General features: G+C 39.8%; 1 protein-coding gene across 3 annotated transcripts in view; it reads right to left on the reverse strand.

Moving 5' to 3' along the window:
- gtpbp10 (GTP-binding protein 10 (putative)) overlaps positions 1 to 22,144 on the reverse strand; it is a 60,081-nt gene that overhangs the window by 22,224 nt on the left and 15,713 nt on the right. For all 3 annotated transcript variants that reach the window (XM_060825555.1, XM_060825553.1, XM_060825554.1), the window contains one exon: positions 17,082 to 17,226. In XM_060825555.1, the coding sequence (XP_060681538.1) occupies positions 17,082 to 17,226 (145 nt within the window). The remainder of the gene's footprint in view (positions 1 to 17,081; positions 17,227 to 22,144) is intronic.

Consider the following 22,144-nt stretch of genomic DNA (forward strand, 5'->3'; position numbering starts at 1 on the left):
AACAGTTCCTCCAAGATTAGTTGTGAATTTCACTGTTTGTTAATTTTCCCAGATGCACTCCTATGTCCAGCGATACACGAATTCAAACAGCAAAGGCGGTAACTGAGCAGGTTCTCTCTCTCTCTCTCTCCCCCCCCTGCACTGTCCTCACCATGTTCAATTTATTAAAGGCATAGCAGCTGACAGACGTTAGCTTTCAGTCAATGATTGCTGGCACTGGAGTCACAGCGATTTATTATCTTATTTTTTGCAATGATAATGTCACAGTTTGTTACCTTTGAAAGATCATGGAGTGAAATCACTGAATCTTCACAGCACAAAAGGAAATCATTTAGTTTGTCGAGTTCATTCCATCTCTCTAGTCACACTCTTGACCTTTCCCAATGGTCCTGCTAATTTTTCCCTTCCAATAATTACCAAGTCCATTTTGAAAGTCAAGACTGAATCTGCCCCACTACCCTCAGCTAATGTATTAGAGATTATAACCACACTATAAAAACGATTTTCCTAACCTGTGTACAATCAGGTGTTTAGAGTAGTACGCTGAGAAGCCAACAAGGGATTGGGCTATTTTAGATTTAGGGTTGTACAATGAGAAAGGATTAATTAATAACTTTGCTATAAAGCAGTCTTTGGGAAATAGTAATCATGTTATTTGGCATGCAGTTTGAATGCAATATAGCTCATCCTGAAACTCGGGTATTAAATCTGAAGAAGGGAAGTTATGAAAGGCAAGTTGGTTAAATTGGTTTAATTAGGGATATATACCAAAAAATTTGATAGTAGACATGCAAAGGCTAGTGTACATTCCTTTAAGATACAAAATCCAAAGGAAAAGGCAAAAAAAAAAATTGGTGGAAGCAGATCAAAGGAGGTGGCTTAAAAAGATGTCAGAAAACTGACTAGAGAGGAAAGAAATACAGAATTTGAAGAAACATAGAACCAAAGGACAATCAAGAAGTTGACTTAAAAAGTGAAAAGAAAATCACAAAATTGCTACAAGAGGCCTTTTGGCTTAATGTGGCTCCATAAACTCTCAGAGTTTTGACTTGATGCTTCTCTAATGCCTTTTCCCATAATCCCACATATCGGATAATTTTTACATAGAAACAGTGCCATGTTGAATGCCCCAGTTGAACCTGCGTCCACCATACTTCCAGTTGGCACATTCCAAACCCAAACCAAGTTTTGTCTCACCTCGGATTTACTGCTTTCAGAAACATTTTAAAACTATACCCTCAAGTGCTTGATATTTTATGACTGGGGACAGATTCTCCCTATCTACTCAGTTCAGATTCCTCTTGATTTTGAAAACTTTCCCCTCTCCAACAAAAACAGTCTCAGGTTCTCCAATCGATCTGTATAACTGAACTGCTCATGCTTGGAACCATCCTCAAAACTATCCCTCCCTCTCTCCAATATATTCACATACTTCCTAAAGTGCGGTGCCTGGAACTACACAATCCTGCACCTGAGGTCTAATCAGTATTCTACATAAATGCAGCATAACCTCCCTGCTCTTGTACTCCATGCCTCTAATAATAAACCGTATATGAATGCAAACTAATAAGGAACATAAAGGCGAACAGTAAAACATATGTGAAAAAGAAAAGATTAACTATGTCAAATGTGGACCATTTACAGATTTGGATGAATTTATAGATGAAAACAGTGAAATGGCACAAAAACTAAAGTTATTTTATATCTGTGTTCACAGAAGGTACAAAAGATCTCCCATAAATACTGGGCAACCAACAGAATTGTGAAACTGAGGGACTAAAAGAATTTGGTATTAGTAAAGAAGTACTATGTGAAAAGTTAACTGGATCGAATGTTGGTAAATCATAGAATTTAGAATTGATTTAAGTCATTGAACTTACAGTACAGAAGGAGAACATTGAACCCATTGTGTTTGTACCAGCTCTTGAAAGAACTACCCAGCTAGTCCCATTCTCCACACCTTTCTCAGTACCCTGTAAATATTTATCTAGCTCTCTTTTGAAACCTCACATAGAATCCTCTTTCTCCATTCTCCCAAGCAGTGCAGTGCATTCCAAATACTAACAACTCTGAGTTAAGAGGTTTCTCTTCATCTCAATCCTAGCTCTCTTGCTGATAATCTTGAAATTTTGAACCCTAGTTACTGACATACCAACCAGTGGAAACAGAATATCCTTTTTTACCCTGTCAACATTGTTCATAATTTCAAATACCTCAATAAGATAATCTCTTAGTCTTCTCTACTCAAGGAAAATAAGCCCAATTTCTGTAATCTTTCTTCGTATTTAAAATCTCTGATTCTTGATATTATTCTAGTAAATTTCCTTTGCCAAATCTCCTAAATCTCTAGGGCTTTACCATTTGTCCTTAAATAAGGTGTTCAGAATTGAACACAATCCTCCAAATGTGGTCTGACTAATAATTTGCAAAAGTATAGCATTATTTCCTTGCTTTTGTACTCTATGGCTTTATTTCTAAATCCAAGGACCTGTAAGCCTTTTTAACAACTATTTCAACTTACCTGACCATCTTCAAAAAATTATGCATATGAACCCTAAGGTCCGTTCCTGTATTCCCCTCAAAATTGGGCCATTAAGTCTGTATTGTCTCTCAGTGTTTCTCCTACCAAAATGCATTCCCTCATATCTCTGCATAGAATTTCATCTGCCAAATGTCTGTCCATTTGGCCAACTTGTCAATACCCCTCTAAAGTCAATTAGCGTCATCCTCATAATTCACTATTCACCCTACCTTAACATCATTTGCAAATTTAGAGATTTTGCCCTCAACACCCAATTCTAAATCATTTATATCAATAAGAAAAAGCAAGGGTCACAACTCACCAAATGCCCTTCAAAAAAAAGGTGATAGCCTAAACTCTAATTTTTATCTTATTTAAATGGCAAGTACAAGGTATTGTGTTCCAGATATAACGCGATTGGTCACACTACTCGGCTTAAAGCAAAACACACTTTATACTTACACCCAATTAAAATACAACAAGAAGAAAAGGAGAATTGGCATAACTTTAACTCTACTAGAAAACTGAATAATAGATTATTTAACAATTAAACAGCAACTGTTCCAATACAGTAAACACACCATTGGCAAAGACAAATTCAGTAAAATAGATTGTCTCATGAGAAATGTTTCTCCAGACCAAGAGAAAAGAGCACCAAAGAAAATTCCGGCACACAGAGAGAACTCAAACATTTTGCTTTTAGAGAGAGAGATGTATGACAGCTTCAAAACTCCAATAACTGTTGAAAACTAAACTAAAACTAGGTTCCAAAGGAACCTGACTCCACTTCATGCTGCTTCTACTGTTCCAATTTTTTTTTGAAAACCCAAGGCCTCAAGTTGTTTTCTTTATCGGCTTCAAATAGACAGCTCTCCATCTCGGTCTTAAAACTTCTCTTGTAAAAAGAAAGGACAAAATACACCCCTACAAGCTCTTAAAATGGGTATAATGATGCTGCAAGGTTATGTTAGCCTTGGTTCTTCTTTTCAGGAGGTCATAAAAGCACAGGTTCCAAAATGTCTGGGGTTGAAAGGTTTTAGGGCCAATTTGACTATAGCTAAGATACTGCCTCAGGCAGAAGGCATTTAAAGTTTAAAAAAAACACTTGTACAATGGAAGACGAATGACCAGTTCTTGTAGCCCAGCTATTCTCCGGTTTGCTTTGGTTTTGGCAGGCTGGCTATTCACTCAAAGCAATCAGGCAGTTGAAAAAGCTGCTGGACCCAAAGAAGCTGGTCCAGGCTCAGCCTCCTGTCTCTCTCGGACTTCTCTCCTATAAGACCTTGTGTTTGATTTTACCTTTTGTCCCCATTTCTGGGGATTGTTGCATGTATTCGGAACAGCATCATTAATGTGATATAATCTGTTCAGTTTTCAGATAGGTTGAGTTATTCTGTATTCTGTTCTCTTGTTTGGGTTTCATTCGGTCATCTTGTAAATAAACTCTTTGTTTAAAACAAAGTGATTTGACCAGGTGCATGCCACCTGGAACATCCATGTTATACCTATTTAAAACAGTTGGCAAAGTTAGGGTCTGGACTATTTTCTTGAAACATTTTGAGGGAGTCTGGCCTGGTCCATAACATGGGATGTTAGGTTCTTTTCCCGAGGTTTCGCACACAAATTGCAAACATCAACTTCTGCAAATAGATAAAGTTTATTAAAGCCTGTGCAAGCTCGGTGACCCCCCTTGCACCGCACCCCCCTCCCCCACCCCCTTCATAGGCATGTAAGGTTGACTCAAAGTGAGGCCCAGAACAAAGAAAATACATCCCCTTTATCATGGTCAGTTGGTCATGCCTCTGATGCTCTGGCAACTCCCCCACAGTCACATGCCACTCAAGACAATCCCCAGTCACTCACAGTTACAAGTTACCCCAGGTACAATCGCAGGATGAGATCATACTCAAGAGATAATGCAAATGCTAATAGCTAATCCTGGGAATCTTTATGCAGACAATTTCCTGACTTAGTACTTCCTCAAGACAATGCAGGTGCTGCATACCCAGCTTCAATAGATGGCCAGAAAGTACTTCTGGATAGAAGAGACTGAATGGTAGTTTAACTTAATAATAGCAGGGGAGTAGTAACAAATGACCATCTAAATGAAGTCTGGATTACAATGGATAGTCATCCGCATTCTTTCATGATTGTTGTACCCACCCAAAAACATTGCAGTTTAACCCTTTAATTAACAGTAATGTCCAGAGAGATATTCTCATTTAATCTTTTAACATTACAAGAAAATACCACTTTCAACTCATTGCCAATTTGAGAACCTATTCCTCCCCCCCCCCCCCCCCCCCACCCCTTTCTTATTTTTTAGTCAACTTAGAATCAATGCTATCAAGGACCCTCGATCCTAAACATTTCTAATTTTCTAACTATATGGCACCATATAAAATGCTTTCTGAAAGTCCAAATACACAACACCCACAGCACTATCCTCACTCGCTGCCTGTGTCACCTCACCAAAGAACTCAAATAAATTTGTCAGGCATAACCTGCTCTTACAAAGCCATGTTGACTATCTAGTATTAAATTTTTTTTCTCTTATTATGGACTCCAATATTTTTCTCACTATTGAAATTAAGCTGACAGGTCTGTAGTTTCCTGGGGTATCCTGTTCTGCTTTCTTAAACAACAGTATCACATTTGCCAATCCTCCATTCCCTCAGGATAATCTTGTGTTCAGAGAGAGCTGGATAAATTCTGTCATCGGCACGGCAATTTGCACCTTTCATTCTCTCAGCAATTTAGGATGCATCCCATCTGAGCCTGACGACCTCTCTACCTGAGGTGCTGCCAACCTCTTTAGCACTTTATTTGTCACTATATTGCCTAGTTGTTCAATACCATGCCATTATCACCATTTTCTAATTTGGTAAACAGAGAAGCAAATTACTCATTTAGTAATTCTGTCACACTCTTTACTTCAGTGAGTAGCTTAACCTATTTATTCGTTATGGGCCTCATTCTATCCTTCGCTAATTTTCTACTATTAATATGTTTAAAGAATGCTTTACTATTTGTTTTATCACAGCCTTTCCTCATGCTTCCTCCTAGTCTTCCTTATTCCAGCCTTAGCCTCTCTACTGAATTTGAGATACTCTTCCTGATTTCTAGTGCTATTATTATTCTGGTATGCATCATATATCTCCTTACTTTATCACAAATATCCTTAGTCATCTAGCCTTAGTTACCCTGTATTTGTTTCTCATGGATAATTTCCTAGTTTTCACCCGACTCATCTTCCTTTTGAAATTCTCCCAGGTTTTCATCCAAAATGAGTTTCCAATAAACTGCTCCAGTTGAACTTTTAAACTCCTAAAATCTGTCATTCTCCAGTCTGGGATTTTAATCATGAATTGATTTTTAGCTTTTTCCAACTGAATATCGAACATTATATAATGATCACCATTTCACAAATGCTCCCACACTCTGACATTCTCCACCTGTCCTGCCTCATTTCCTAATGCCAAATCCAGCACAGACCCTCCTTGCCAGGAATGCAAATGGACAGTTCCACAAAGTTCTCCTGTACAATTTGCAGGACCAGATGCGCCTCATCCCAAAATGCTGAAGGAAAAGGATAAAAAGAGTAAATGTATGCATTGCTAGAAGCAACAATAACTAACAACTGGTACTGGACTTCTCACATAGATGCAATGGTCAAGAAGGCACAACAATGTCTCTTCTTCCTCAGGTGGCTCAGGAAATTCGTCATATCCACAAGGACTCTCACCAACTTTTACAGATGCACCATAGAAAACATACTGGTACCAGAACTGCTCTGCCCAGGACCATAAGAAACTATAGAAGGTTGTGTGCACACCCCAGACTATCATGGAAGCCAACCTCCTATCCACAGACTCCATTTATACTTCTTGTTGCCAAGGAAAGACTACCAACATCAAAGTCCCTTCCCCCAGTTAGGCTCTATTACAACCTCGTTCATCAGGCAGAAGATACAGTAGCTTGAACATACGCATACCAACAGGTAGAAGAACAGCTTCTTCCCTGCCATTATTAGACTGATGAATGAACTCTCTAACTTCAAATAATGTTGATCTTGTTAATGTTGATCTTGCTTCATGCACCTTCTATGCAGGGTAACCTCTACGCCTCACTCTGTCTAAGCACCAATGATCCATCTGTCTTTGCTTGCTATGATCTGCCTGTACTGCTTGCAAACAAAGCTTTTCACTGTACTTAGGTACATGTGACTACTATACATCAAATCAAATCAGGTGGTTACTTTTAAAAACACCATAGTATCTAGAAGGGTTCCTGTGAACTGGAAAGTTGTAAATGTAACCCACCATTTAAAGAAGAATGGAGAAATACAGACATGTTAGCTTGATGTCAGTAGTAAGCAATGTTAGAATCTATTACAAAGGATATGATAGCTCGACAGTTAGAAAGGAATAATAAAATTGAGCAATATAGATTTATTAAAGGGAAATTGTGCTTGTTAATCATGTTGGAACCTTTTTGCGGATAATACTTTATAAAGGAAAACCAGTAGATATAGTGCATTTGGCTTTTCAGAAGACATTTGATAAAGTTCCACACATTAGAAAATAAAATTACAGCACATATGAGTGGGGAACATATACGAGCAAGGATTAAGAGCAGAGATCAATGATATCAAGACATCGGGCGATATTACAGGCAAGTGGCACTGAAGTAGATGATTATACATCATCGAGTTGGATGGTGGTGCAGATTCAATAAGCTGAATGAAACATTCTTCTATGCTTAAGTTTCCAATGTTAGGAGTGACTATCATTCAACTTACACTGTCCTCCGGTTCACAACCCTTTCACAAATAGCTTCTCTGTCAACTTTGTTAGATCCCACATGCCATTACAAAACTGTCAAATTTTCTCTGAAACGTCTCTTCTCAAAGGAGAACAACCCCAACACAAATCAGTGTTGGCTTTCCTTAATTGATCCACTTTGGATTCAGTGCTTGAACATACAAACTCCCCAGAAGGTCTTGCGGCACAGTTTTATTGTCCCTATTGTTAGGACAGACAATATAGTTTAAATTCCACTTGAACTGGATGTGTTAAAACACATCCAAACACGCTGATTACGGATAACTACAAATGTCCTGGAACTATTCCAAAACAGCTTCAGTAACATTTTTAATCAGAAGTGTAAATTAGGAACAAAACCAGAAATTGCTGAAGAAACTCAACAGATTAAAACCAGCTCTGAAAAGTTACTGGACTCATTAACTCTACTTTCTTCCTACAGATGCTGCCAGATCTGCTGAGTTTCTCCAATGATTACTGTTTTTGTTTCAAATCTCTTGCAGTTCCTGGTTTTATTTATATGCAAATTAGAAATGACAGACACACATATAACACACATTTCAGATTTTATCTTCCAGCGTCCACATGCTGGAATTTTGGTTAATTTAAAAAGCCTTCTTGAATAAACAACAAATATCTTTTCCCCAAATAAAAAGTACTCAGTAATCATGTGAGTGTCCTTGGTCAGTGATACTCTTGCCTTTGATGCAGCATATTATAGGCTAGAATGGGACTCAAAACACTTGAGAGCACAATCTATAAAATCACTTCAGCATAGCACTGAGAGAATGCTACATTCAGCAATAACAAACTAAATCAATATCCCCTTATATCATATAGCACAGCAGAACTCCTTCAGCCTGTTTTGTCTATACTGTAATTAGATACACCACTACTTATGCTGATCTCACTTTTCCACATTAGGCCCACAACCTTGAAAGTTGTGACATTTCAAGTGTTCATCTGGGTACTTTTAAAAAGGTTGAGAGGCTACCTGCCTCAACTACCCTCCCAAGGTGGCTTGGTAAACATTTACCTAACATTATTATTCTTTTTTTAAATTCATTCACAGAATGAGGGCAATACTGGAGAGGATGCCCATCCCTAATTGCCCAGAGGGCAGTTTAAGAGTCAACCACATTGCTGTCCTTCTGGAGTCATCTGTCAGCCAAACCAGGTAAGGATTGCAGTTTCCTTCCCTAAAGGTTTTTCTTCCCATCAATTGACAATGGATTCATAGTCATCATTAGATTCTTAATTCCAGACCTTTTTAAAAACCGAATTCAAATTATACCATTGGCCATCGCGGGATTCAAACCTGGGTCCTCAGCATATTACCCAGGTGTCTGGATTAATAGTCTAGTGATAATACCACTAGGTCATCACATCCACTGTAATCCAATGCTATTCCAACATTGCTCAAAAAACAATTATGTTATCACATCACACTGCTTTTCTGGGACCTTGATGTGCACGAACTGATCCTCCCATTTATTACTATCATCAAAAGACTTCATTTAAAATGTCTATAATTCACTTTGGTACATCTTTTGGTCCTGATGCTGAGAGAGATGCTATATAGATTTATTTTCAGTCTTTACTTCGAAGTCAATGCTAAACAGTTATAATAAAACCTTCAAAGTAAAGTTAGGTTAAGACTTCCCAAACTTTTGGGGGTGCGAGATCCAAGACACTAATAGCTGGGTGCTAATAGGTTACAACAGCTGGGCTCCCACTTTAACAAGCACTCATTCTCAAAAGTTCTTGCTCAAGAGTTATGACAATGGGGTCAAAATGGGGTCAATATGGGGGAAAAAAATGGGAAGCACCGAGTTAAGTTGCTACACATTACTCTAACTTATTTGTTACTACATCCCTAACAGAAGTATGAATATACCAACACCAAATGGACTGCAGCAGTTGAAGAAGACAGCTCACTACCATCTTCACAACTGAAGATGGACTACAAGTGTTGGCCCAGCCAGTGCGTCAACATCGCATGAATTCACAAAACAAAATAATGTTGAGAAAAGATGAGCTAAATACTAATATTTAAAATATATACCTGGAACCATGTTTCAAAGGACAATTCGCTGAGGAGATGGCACTAGATACAACAGCAAAGTTGCACTTTTAAGGAGCAGGAAGTTTAGATGTGAGTTACACAGCCTAGAGAATCTAAGAGAAGTTACATTGTCCAGTTTGTGACTGGAAAAAGATGACTGTATTTTTGAACTCAGAGAGAGACCTGCATAAGAAGCAACTGCTCTCTCGGTCTTTCTTTGCAAGTCCTCTCAACAAAGTGTGCGTCAGCTGAAAACCATCAAAAGTCATGCTTATCACTTAGGGAGAGTTTTTGAAGTCAATTTTCTTGGAATCTCACTGTCTGAAACAAAGGGAATTCAGTCAATTACAGTGTTCCAGGAAATCTCACATGTGAAGGCAGTTTGTGGGTGCAGAATAATTTTGCTCTCAAAACAACAAAGTGGGACAATCCATAATTTTTTTCATGAATTCAACTATTATTGGCCACTGCACTTTAAACTTAACGCTGCAGAGTTTTCATCTTTTTGCTTCTCCTTAGGTTTGTGTGTGATTCAGTTTTATTTTTAAGGGTACTGCATAATCTAAATTGCTGGTTAATAATCTTCAAACAAAGATGCAAAGAAGTTTGTTTTTCGTAACCAATTAGTAATTTTTTGTTGACTAAAGAAACCTGGCTGACTTGTTTTTAATATTGAACCAGATGGCCCGAAATCTATATAATTGGCCATTTCTCAAACCTGGTTAAAGTAAACATTTGTTGTAAGTAGTGGGACGAGACAATAGTCTTCTATGTTAGTTCACAGACCCAATACCAAACAGTCAGACTTTTGTTGAGACAGATGTCTTGATATTTATTTGCGACATCATCATAGACTGCACACATATAGCCTGGCTTCTGTGCTTACTAATATCGTTGAACATCACATAGATGGCTTACACATAGTTGACTGACTGAAACAGATAGAAAATCTATATCAACATACTAAGCTATGTATTTTTCAGAGCAACATAGCCCTCTGGTCCCAGTCTTTCTCACAAGAGGAAGCCCCATTTCCAAATCTACCGTATCAAGTCTCTTAGGAATCTTATATGTTTCAATAAGGTCAACCTCTCATTCTTCAAACGCCAGTGAGTATAGGCACAACTTACTCAATCTCTGCTCGTATGTCCATTTACAAGTAAGGAAAAAGCCATCAAATTATCCACAATTAAATAGCTCTGTTTTTTAAAAAAAATCACTTGTTAAAAAGACAGGAACTAGAAAGAGGCCTATTCCAATTGAGATCATGACAAATCTTCTAGCTCAACTCCACTTTCTCCGTATCCCTTAATTCCCCGAAAGCTCAAAAATCTATCAGTCTCAATCTTGAATATACTTACGGAATGAATATCCACAGCCCCTTGGGACAGATCGTTTAAAAGATTCACTAAGTGAAGAAACGTCACCTCATCTCAATTCAAAATTATCTTCCCGAGAGGGGGATCCAAGATGGCGGCGACCCAGCAAGACTGAGTCCACAGTGCTCTACCCAAAACTTGGGCAAAGTGGATCACCCACCCCCACCACACTCACTAAACCATTTATAATAGTTGTTAACCTTAAATAGTTACCTATTAATATATTTAAATAGTCTAATACTAGTTGAAAAATGAGTAAAGGGAAGGGAACAGGCAGCTCTAAGAAAGCAGGCACCCCTCCCCCACCCTCTCCCTCTTCAGCTACAGCAAAGATGTCTACAGCAACTTCAGGAGAGTTAACATTGAAGATGAGCTTTGAGGAGATGTTTGCCAGGTGGGAGGCGAAGATTGATGCTTTTATTGATGAGTCTCGGCAGAGCAGGGAGGCACTCTCCGCTGAGCTGCAGAAGCACGGCAGAGACATTCAGGAACTGGAGCGCCGAGTCGGAGAGGCGGAGTCGAAGGCCGCAGCCTCGGAGACTGCGATAAAATCGGCAGCCGACCACGTCCGTTTTCTCGAGAATCGAGTCCAGAACCTAGAAAACCACATAGACGGTCTCGAAAATCGAGCTCGTCGAAAAAATATTCGGTTGCTGGGCCTTCCCGAGCAGGAAGAGGGAGGCCAGCTGACAGCATTCTTAGAGCATTGGCTGCCACAACTTTTAAATCTGCAGGCTGGATCAGGCCAGGTAAGGGTAGAATGGGCCTACCGGGTCACAGTACGTGGACCCGGTTCAACCCAGCGCCCACGCCCGGTCCTGTTCCAGCTGCAGAGCTATAGGGAGAGGCAGATGCTCCTGGAAGCCTCAAGAAATCTGGGAAAAGATCCCCAAGCTATGACCCACAAAGGATCCAGGATCATGCTGTTCCAGGACTTCTCCCCAGCTTTGGTCCGAAAGAGGAAGGCATTCGATGAGGCGAAGAAGCGTTTAAGGGACTTAAATATCCAGTACACCTTACGATATCCAGCGACGCTACGCCTTAGCCACGAAGGATCCATATATAACTTCGGATCACCGGAGAAGGCTAAGGAATTCTTGGACTCTCTTAAATAAACTGTAAGAGATTGTGGACGTTGGTCTGCCTTTCCCATTATTTTGGTTTACATCCCTTCATCTTTTCCTATCTTTCCCCCTATGTGTGTATGTATATATATATGTTGGGGCGTTTGGTTAATGTTGGTGGGGGGAGGTGGTTACCTTATTCTATTTTACTTCTGTTTTTAGGAGCGGGGTTGTTTTTCTTTCCCCTGTTATTTTGTGGTATTATATTTAAGTATTACGTGTTGAGATTGTAATCTTATAGTTATATATTTATATATGGTATTAATATTCCCAAATATATTTAGATGTGGGTGTGGGTGGGGGTGGGGTGTTCACTGTTAACTCTAGCTTTATATTATATTTGAATTCTCCTCATTTTTATTGAGGAACACCTGGGTCAAGGGTGGGGCACTGGTTGGAAGAGGGTAAGATGGACTGTGGGAGAGGAAGTGACGCTCCCTGGGAACAAGGGAGAAAATCTCCAATTCGGAATGTTTTATATCTTTTTTACTTAGAAAGAGTATTTTGTTATATTGTTTTGAGTGTATCAGAGAGTCTTTACTTTTGTAAATCTTGTGTGCTCCATGCTCGGGATGTTCTAGGTAGGGTTTCCCCTCCCGAGGGGTCTCGGATCTGTCCAGATGATTATGGCTGATCAGTCGATTAACTGGTGCACCTGGAATGTCAGGGGGAGCAATTCGCCAGTTAAAAGGAAGAAAATATTATCAAATCTTAAGAAGGAGAGAGTTGATATAGCTCTCCTACAGGAGACACACCTGTTGGATAAAGAACACTTAAAATTACGACAGGGCGGATTTGATCAGGCCTTTTTTTCCTCTTTTAATTCAAAAAGCAGGGGAGTCATTATCCTTGTCCGGAAGAATTTCCCTTTTAAAATTCTAAATCAGATAAAAGACGAAACTGGACGATATATTTTGATTAAAGCCCTCATAAATGGAGAGGAATATGGGATCTTAAATGTGTACTGCCCCCCGGCACACCCCTTTAAATTCATAACGGAAGCTTTTTCAAAACTGATGGCCTTTGGTACCCGTCATACAATTATAGGGGGAGACTTTAATTGTATTATGGATCCGGAAATAGACAGGATTCCCAAGAGTACCGCTGGAGTATCTCCCAGATCTAGACAACTGGTGGACCTGAATAAAGAATTAGGATTGGTAGATGTATGGAGATGTCTCCATCCACAGGGTAGAGATTTTTCTTTCTACTCTAATCCACATAAATGTCACACAAGAATTGATATGTTTTTTGCCCCGTCGATTTTTCTAAATTCTATATCAACCTGTAAAATAGGTACTATAGCAATCTCTGACCATGCCGCTGTCTACATGGAAACCAAGGTAAAGAACAATGGGATATCTGCTCGGCATTGGCGAATGGACCCCTTCCTGTTAAAAGATAGCAAATTTTTAAAGTACTTCTCCCAAGAACTTAAAACTTTTTTAGAAATTAATACAGGTACGGCTAGCAATCCGTCAATGATGTGGGAGACCATCAAAGCTTATGCACGAGGTTTGATCATCTCCTATTCAGCGACCCAGAGGAAAATGAAGGGAGAACAACAGCGTCTGCTCGAAGCTCGCCTAAAAGCAGCCGAAACAGCATACGCTGATAGACCTTCTATCACAAAATTGCAGAGGATTACAGCTCTTAGGACAGCTTTAAACACCGCGCTTACTCAAACGGCTAAAAGGGAAATATTATTTGCGAAACAAAGACTATATGAATATGGCGACAAACCGGGTAGATACCTAGCATTTCTTGCAAAGAAAAAGAAAGCCCCTCAAACTATCCCGACCATCAAGGAAAGTACAGGTACCCTGACTCATGATCATAAAAAGATCAATGCGACCTTTAAAGAATTTTATTCTGAACTATATAGATCGCAGGATTGTGAAGATAGGATTAAGAGGATGCAGTCATTTTTTAAAAATTTGACCTTCCCGGGCCTGACTCCGGAACAGGTGTCGGCCCTAAATACCCCTTTAACAGTCCAAGAAATACTTGAGGCAATTAGGCAACTTCAGAGCGGAAAAGCACCAGGCCCGGATGGTTTTCAAGCTGAATTCTATAAAGAATTTACAGGAATATTGGCTGACCCACTTATGGATATGTATAATTTTGTGTATAGTCAGGTCTGTCTCCCGCCCTCGCTGAAAGAAGCAAATATTTCTCTTATCCTCAAAAAAGGAAAAGACCCAGAAGACTGTGCATCTTACAGACCAATATCCTTACTAAATGTAGACTTTAAAATTCTCTCAAAAATGTTAGCACTAAGACCAGAAAGGGTACTGCCATATATTGTAAACGAGGACCAGACGGGATTTATTAAGGGCCGCAGATCATCCAATAATATCAGAAGGGTCTTGAATATGATCCAAGCCTGTCATCAGGGAAAGATACCAGGAGTAGTAATTTCATTGGATGCGGAAAAGGCATTCGATAGGGTTGAATGGTCATATTTATTTTACACATTGGAAAGGTTTGGCGTTGGACAGGTGTTTACCAAATGGGTTTCAACATTGTATAATGACCCCAAAGCAGCTGTTATTACTAATGGGTTAAGATCGGATGGCTTCAGTGTGGGTAGGGGCTGCCGTCAAGGATGTCCTCTCTCACCATTGTTGTTTACGCTGATAATCGAACCATTAGCAGAAGCCATCCGGACTGATCCTAATATAACGGCCCCGAGGATTGGTACAGGTAAACACAAAATTACCCTCTATGCAGATGACGTTCTCTTATTCCTCAGTAATCCTTTAACGTCAGTGCCTCGTCTAATTCAAGTTATTAATACATTTAGTGCATTCTCAGGCTATAAAATTAATTTTTCAAAATCGGAAGCCATGCCAATGGGTGGTCTGGCTATGATACCCCACCTAATGGACGGATCCCTTTTTCCCTTCCGTTGGTCCCTGGAGAGCTTCTTATATTTAGGTATTTTTATCACGCCAGTATTTGGTCAGCTGTATAGGGCTAATTTTGTACAATTAATGGAAAGCATAAGGCAGGACCTCCAGCGATGGAGAGACCTTCCGATTTCCTGGCTAGGTAGAATAGCATTAATTAAAATGAATGTTCTGCCCAGTCTCTTATATCCTATGAGAATGCTCCCGCTGATGCTGCCAAGGCTAGCCCTACGTAAATTATATGGCTGGTTGGGCTCCTTTATTTGGAACCATAGACGGCCCCTTATTAAGCTGAAGAAGCTACAGCTTCCACAGGCAAGGGGAGGACTGGACTTCCCAGACTTTAGGAAATATCAGTTAAGCTCCCTACTAAGTTACATAGCTGATTGAGTTTCATCTGATCCACAATCAATCTGGTTGGATATCGAAGCCTCCCAAGTAAAATATCCACTTACTAACCTTTTATTTTCAGATAAGAGGAAAATCATTACAGACCACTGTAAAAATCCCATAATATTAAACACAATTAAGGCCTGGAATATAATGCGGCAAAATGAGGGTAACTCACATAAAACATCCCCCCATGCGCCTACTATTGGCGCATGGTGATTCCAACCGGGGATTACAGATGCCACCTTTAAACTCTGGAGATCCAAGGGCATCTCATGCTTAGGGGACCTATTTAAAGATGGGATCCTGATGTCCTTTGAGCAGCTGCGTCTGAAATTTGGAATACCTAATGGGGATCTCTTTCGATACTTCCAAGTTCAAGATTATATACAGAAGACGACTACATTAATAGATAGAGTCTTTATAAATCAGACAGAGAACGTAATGTCCTACGACCAGCGGGGGTATCCTCCACTAGTACTATATACCATTTGCTACATGGTGGAGTTTCAGGAGACATGGATGACCTGCTTAAAACATGGGAGCAGGACTTGGGGCTAGAAATCTCTGAGGATATGTGGAATGACATTTGGGAAAATGCTAGAAGAATTACTATCGGTAATAGAACTCAGGCTATCCAACTAAAGATACTTCATAGGGCCCATATAGCTCCGGCTCGACTGGCAAAATTTAAGGCAGGAGCATCTCCAATGTGTCCCAAATGCAAAATAGAGGTGGGTACTCTTGCACATTGTCTGTGGACTTGTCAGAAAATCCGCAGATACTGGACTAAAGTGGCAAATACCCTGACAGAAATTTTTGGAACGGAAATTAGGGTGGACCCTGTATCTCTCCTTTTGGGCTTTTCGAACCTCTCATTTCTGGATACGCACGGGAAGAGACTATTTTCTATTCTCTCTTTCTGTGCAAGGAAAAATATTTTGGTGAACTGGGTGGCTGAGGGCCCCCCTGGACTTTCAAATTGGCACAGATTAATTATGGAATATATCCCCCTTGACTTCCTCACAAATATGGTGCACCGAAAGACTGAATTATTTTATAAAATATGGCAGCCCTTTTTGAATTATATAAATGCAGATATTTCGGCCATCCTAACAAGGGCTTTTATTTAGTGAAGATTTCAGATCTGGCTGCTCCGGGGCCCCTTGGGAGAGGAATCCCGCACGAATACGGGTTTTATCATATTTGATGTTTATACATTCCGAGCATGTAAGAGACTTAGGTATACACTCTGGTTAGTTATAGGTTAGATTAGTAGAAAGTTGAGTTTTTTTTTCTTTCTTTCTTTCTTCGGTTCTTGTTTTTTTGTCTTTTTCTTCTTGTTTTCTTTCTTTTCCTTTTCTTTGTTAAATTATGACTATGGTATATATGATTTAATTGTACATCAATGTTTGTATTTGAGAGTTTTGTTTATTTTTGTAAATTTGCAAAAATGTTAAATTTCAATAAAAATATCTATAATAAAAAAAAATGATCTTCCCTTTATGATTATGACCCCCTGAAGTTCAAAACTCCAGATAGAAAAGACAAACTCTCAGCATTGACCATCTGAAATCCTTTCAGAATTTTATACAAGAGGAAACAATTTCTGTTTTCAATCACCAAAAAGTAGGAAAATATTATTTTCATTACATCTGGAAGTAGCTCACCTTATAGCATGCCTGTTCATGTTGCGAAACGCCCAAACTTGTTAAAAAACAAGTATCACACACAAAGTTCAGAATCAACATCAAAATTAAAATGAGCAAACATATCATTCAACAAATTCTATACATCCATTACTTGCAAATAGAATAAATCAGTAACTGAGAAGGGAACAATGAAGACATATGAAATCCAAACTTACCCAACCAATCCTACATCAGCTACAAGCTTCAAATCCATCCGTATAATTCTGCTTTGGCCTTTAGAAGGCAAAAAGTTAGTCACAAACGAACCACCACGACCGCCGTGGGCTACAATAACTCGATCTCCCTTTTTGTTTAATTCACCTAGAAAATAAAAATGGCTTCAAACATCTGCACAACAAATAGCAAAAAATCACAAACACTTCAATTTCTTTTTTTTTAAATTCAATTTTCTAACAATCTTCTGAAGATGTCAATACAGAGGAACCTCTATTATCCAGCATTCAATTTTACAAATTTCGGATTAACTGAACAAGATTGCAAGGTCCCGATGCTTGGCTAAACTATGTTATCCAGCATTCGATTAATCAAACAGTACTCCCCACCCATGTCATTCGGATAATCGAGGTTCATGTGTACTTAAGTACAATTGTCCAAGTTCCCATTATTCATACATGACACTGCTAAAATTTATTGTGGGAGATGTAGACTGTATTAATACATTATTTAATTAGCAACAATGAATGAATTAACATTTTTTAGAAATGGCAGGGCAGGTGATGTACAGCAAATGCAGAGTGTGGAAATCTCTGTGTGCCAGCATGTCCTTAGACAAACATATCTACAGTAATCCTTGCAGCTACAGCTCAGTCAAGTCAAGCTTCAGACACTTGGCTCATCATTCAGGGAGTTGGGGGAGGGGTGGGGGGGAAAGAGTCCCTGGTCACTTTATTCCAGTAAACAGTTATACCTCCAGGATAGGTGTTGCTGATTTGGTCAGTGAAGCAGGTGAGAGTACTCAGAGGGCAGGAGTACAAAAACCTCTAACATGTTTGGCATTTTCTCAGCTTGTATGCATGAGAGTGAAGGAGTGCAGGGTGGAATTGGACATAGCACCATGATACAGGGAGCTAGAGAAGTGGGATAAGAAGAAGGAATAAGTAGTGGGTGTCAGGAACTATAAAGTGAGGAGGAACAACTGTGTCCTCTGCTGCAAAAAGCATGAGGTCAAACAGTTGTGTTATCTGCTCCGTGACATAGTTTGGGATATCTGCCCAGGGTTGAAAGAGATGGGGAAGATTCAGTGGTAATGGTTCAGTCAGTACCAACAGAGGTAGAACTGGGAAAGAAGTTCTGCTGACTTAATGAGAGGTAAGGTGCTAAATTAAAAGTAGAACCTCAAAAGTGCTTTCAATTTAATACATGATCCATGTGCAAATTGGTACTGAATGAACAAAATCAAAAAAGTGGATGAGAGGCTCAAGGACTGGTGTTGGAGAGGGAGTTCCCATTTGTGGTCACTGGCATCAGTATTGGGCAAAGTGAAATCTGTACCGCTAGAACTATCTATACCTGAATCCTTTGGGACAGATGTTCCCATGAGCCACATAATTAGAAAGTAGAGAGGTATTTAAACTTTATAAAAAAAAAGGGTGAATGAGTAATCAAGCTTGAGCAAAAAGAACAAAGAAACTTTACAGCCCACAAACAGGCCCTTCAGCCCTACAAGCCTTAGCCAATCCAAATCTACTATCTAAACCTGTTGCCCAATTCCTAAGTATCTGTATCCCTCTGCACCCCACCTACTCATGCATCTGTCCAGACGCCTCTTAAATGAATCAACCGTGCCTGCTTCTACCATCGCTGCTGGCAATACGTTCCAGATGACCACCACCCTCTGTATAAAGTACTTTTCACCTCTCACCTTGAAGAATGCAACATATATGAAGTCAGAGTCAAGGCAGGAGAGCAACATATTAATATGGAAAATAAATGGTTGTAAAGTGAGAGAGAAAAACAAAAAACTATACCAGCAATCAAGACAGGATACTACAAAGGTAACAAAAGAAACAAAAGTAAAGTCTCTGTATCTGAACATGCATAGCATTCAAAAACGAAGTAAATTAATTTATCATGCAGACTGAAGTGAATAAATGCAATCTGGTAGGCATTACAGAGATATGGCTTCGGACCTGAATATTGTCAGTATATAACGTTCAAAAAGAATAAGAAACTAAGTAAAGACAGAGGGTTAACTGTCCTAATCAAAGTTCATTTGCTACAATAGTTAGAAATGACCTTGGTTCAGATCAGGATGTAGAATTGGTTTTGGTGGAGATGGTAAATAGTAGGGGGGAAAAAAGTCTCTAGTTCAAGTGATCTGCAGGCTCCAAATAGCATGTAACATGAAATATTAGGTGCTTGTGATAAAGGGACAGCAATAATTAAAGGTGATTTTAATCTATACATAACTCAGGGGAAATAAACGATCAATAATAGTAGCTTGGATGAAACATTCATGAACTGCTTTGGAGAGGACAGGAAGACTAGACTTGCTATTGTGTAATGTGGTAGCATTCACTACCGACTTTAGAATAAAGATACTTCTAGGTAGCAGTGATGTGACTGATTTTACATTTAATTTGAAAAGGGAGATGATGAGGCTTATAACCAATATTTAAAATTTAAACAAAGGCAAATTTTTAAGTATGGAAGTTGAGCTAGCTGAAATGAACTCTGGTATTATGCAAACAGAAAAAGAAGTTGTGATACATGTTCAAAGAGTTATTTCAGAATACTCTCAGTAAGTATACTCTTACAATAAAGAAAAATTATCAGGGGGAGGACTACCATTTGTGAATAACTAAATAAGTCAAAGCAAACATCAGGCTTACAGAAAGAAAACGAATAACTGAGACAAGATGAGTGGCAGGTCAGACAATTGGTCAGAATATAAAGAACAGCAGTGGGACTAAAGGTTAATCAGGACTAATAAATTAGACTGCAGAGGATGCTACCTAGGAACATAAAAATAGAGTTTTTAATAAGTATTTAACAAAGAAAAATGTAAGTGAAGTGAGTATTGGTCCCCAAGTGGGTGAGAATGGTGAGTTCATATACTCTTCTATTAGAATAGCTCCTCTAGCTTTTAACAGAGCAGCAAAGAGAGAGGGCAGAGAGAAGCAATGGGAAGGATAAGTGTTTTTTTTAAAAAGGTGGATGTGAATTGGTCACACCGCAGATTAGAATTGCTGAGGGAAACAGTGAATAGGTGACCAAAAGACAAAGAAAAATAGGAAAGCAGTGCAGGTGTCCCCCGCGTTTGGATACGGTTGGTGGATATGGCTCTTCAGGGGAGAGCAGCAGTTGCCAGAATCATTATGGCAGGCTCTGCTGTTCAGAAGGGTGGCAAAAAGACTCGCAGGGCCGTAGTCATAGGGGATTCTATTGTAAGGGGATTGGATAGGTGGTTCTGTGGCCGAAAATGAGACTCCCGGATGGTACGTTGCCTGCTAGGTGCTCGGGTAAGGGATGTCACCAATTGGCTGCAAAGCATTCTGAAAGGGGAGGGTGAACAGCCAGTTGTCATGGAGCATATAGGCACCAATGATAAGTAAAAAACGAGATGAGGTCCTGAAAGCAGAATTCAGGGAGCTAGGAGAGAAATTAAAGAGGAGGACCTCAAAAGGTAGTGATCTCAGTGCTATCAGTGCCACGTGCTAGCCAGGGTAGAAAAGAAAGAATAGGCAGGATGAACATGTGGCTTGAAAGATGGCGTAGGAGGCAGGAATTCAGATTAGTGGGACATTGGGACCGGTTCTGGAGAAGGTGAGACTATTACAAATTGGATAGCCTACACTGGAACCAGACTTGAACTAATATCCTTGGGGAAGTTTTTGCTACTGCTGTTGGGGAGGGTTTAAATTAATGTGGCAGGGGGCTGGGAACCAGAAAAGAAGACGAGTAGACAGTGAGGTGGCATCTAGAGACTTGAAGGAACAGGATCATGAAGCTGGCATTACCAAGGGGAAGAGTAGGCAGACAGCAGATGAACGCAAAGGAATTGGTGGTCTGAAGTACATATGCTTTAATGCAAGTGGGTAAGGCAGATGAACTTAGGGCTTGGATTGGTGCCTGGGAATACGACTTTATTGCAATCAGAGACATGGTTGAAGGAAGGCCATGATTGGCAACTAAATGTTCCAGGAAATAGATGCTTCAGACAGGATAGGGAGGGAAGGAGTCGCATTGCTGGTCAGGGACGATATCACGACTGTGCTAAAGGAGGACACTATGGAGGCTTGAGTAGTGAAGCATTATGTGTAGAGCTAAGAAATGAGAAGGGTGCAGTTACATTGTTGGGGCTGTACTACAGGCCTCCCAACAGTGAGCGTGAGGTAGACGAACAAATCGGTAAATGGATTATGGAAAGATGTCGAGAAAACAGGGTGGTGGGGATTGGAGATTTTAATTTTTCCAACATCCACTGGGATACACTTAAGTGTCAGAAATCTGGATGGGGCAGAATTTGAGAGAAGCATCCAGGCAAGTTTTCCAGAGCAGTATGCCAATAGTCCAACTAGGGAAGGGACCATAATGGACCTGACGTTGGGGAATGAGCCAGGCCAGGTGTTAGAAGCTGCAGTGGGGGATTTTTTTTTGGGAATAGTGACTACAATTTTGTAAGTTTTAGAATACTCGTAGACAAAGGTGAGAGTGGTCCTAAGGAAAGAGTACTAAACTGGGCCAAGGCCAATTATATCAAAATTCGACAGGTGCTAGGAAATATGGATTGGGGGCAGCTATTTGAAGGGATGTCCACATTTGATATGTGCAGGCTTTCAAAGATAGGTTGAAGATAGTGCAGGATAGGCATGTCCCTTTGAAAACAAGGGATAGGAAAGGCAAGATTCTTGAACCATAGATGACAGGAGAAATTGTGCGACTAGCCAAGAGGAAAAGGGAAGCGTATATAAGGTCCAGGCAGCTAAGAACAGAACGGGCCTTGGAGGAATATCGGGAGAGTAGGACCAATCTTAAACGATGAATCAAGCTGGCTAAACGGGGTCATGAAATAACTTTAGTGAGCAGAATTATTCATATATAAGAAGCAAGAGGGTAACTCGAGAAAGGGTTGGTCCACTAAAGGATAAGGAAGGAAGGTTGTGTGTCGAACGTGAAAAAATGGGTGAGACTCTTAATGATCACTTTGCATAAATGTTCACTGAGGAGAGGGGCGTGATGAATGTTGAGATTAGAGATAGACGTTAGTTTACTCTGG

The sequence above is a fragment of the Hemiscyllium ocellatum genome, chromosome 5, assembly GCF_020745735.1.
Source record: "Hemiscyllium ocellatum isolate sHemOce1 chromosome 5, sHemOce1.pat.X.cur, whole genome shotgun sequence".
NCBI classification, from domain to species: domain Eukaryota; kingdom Metazoa; phylum Chordata; class Chondrichthyes; order Orectolobiformes; family Hemiscylliidae; genus Hemiscyllium; species Hemiscyllium ocellatum.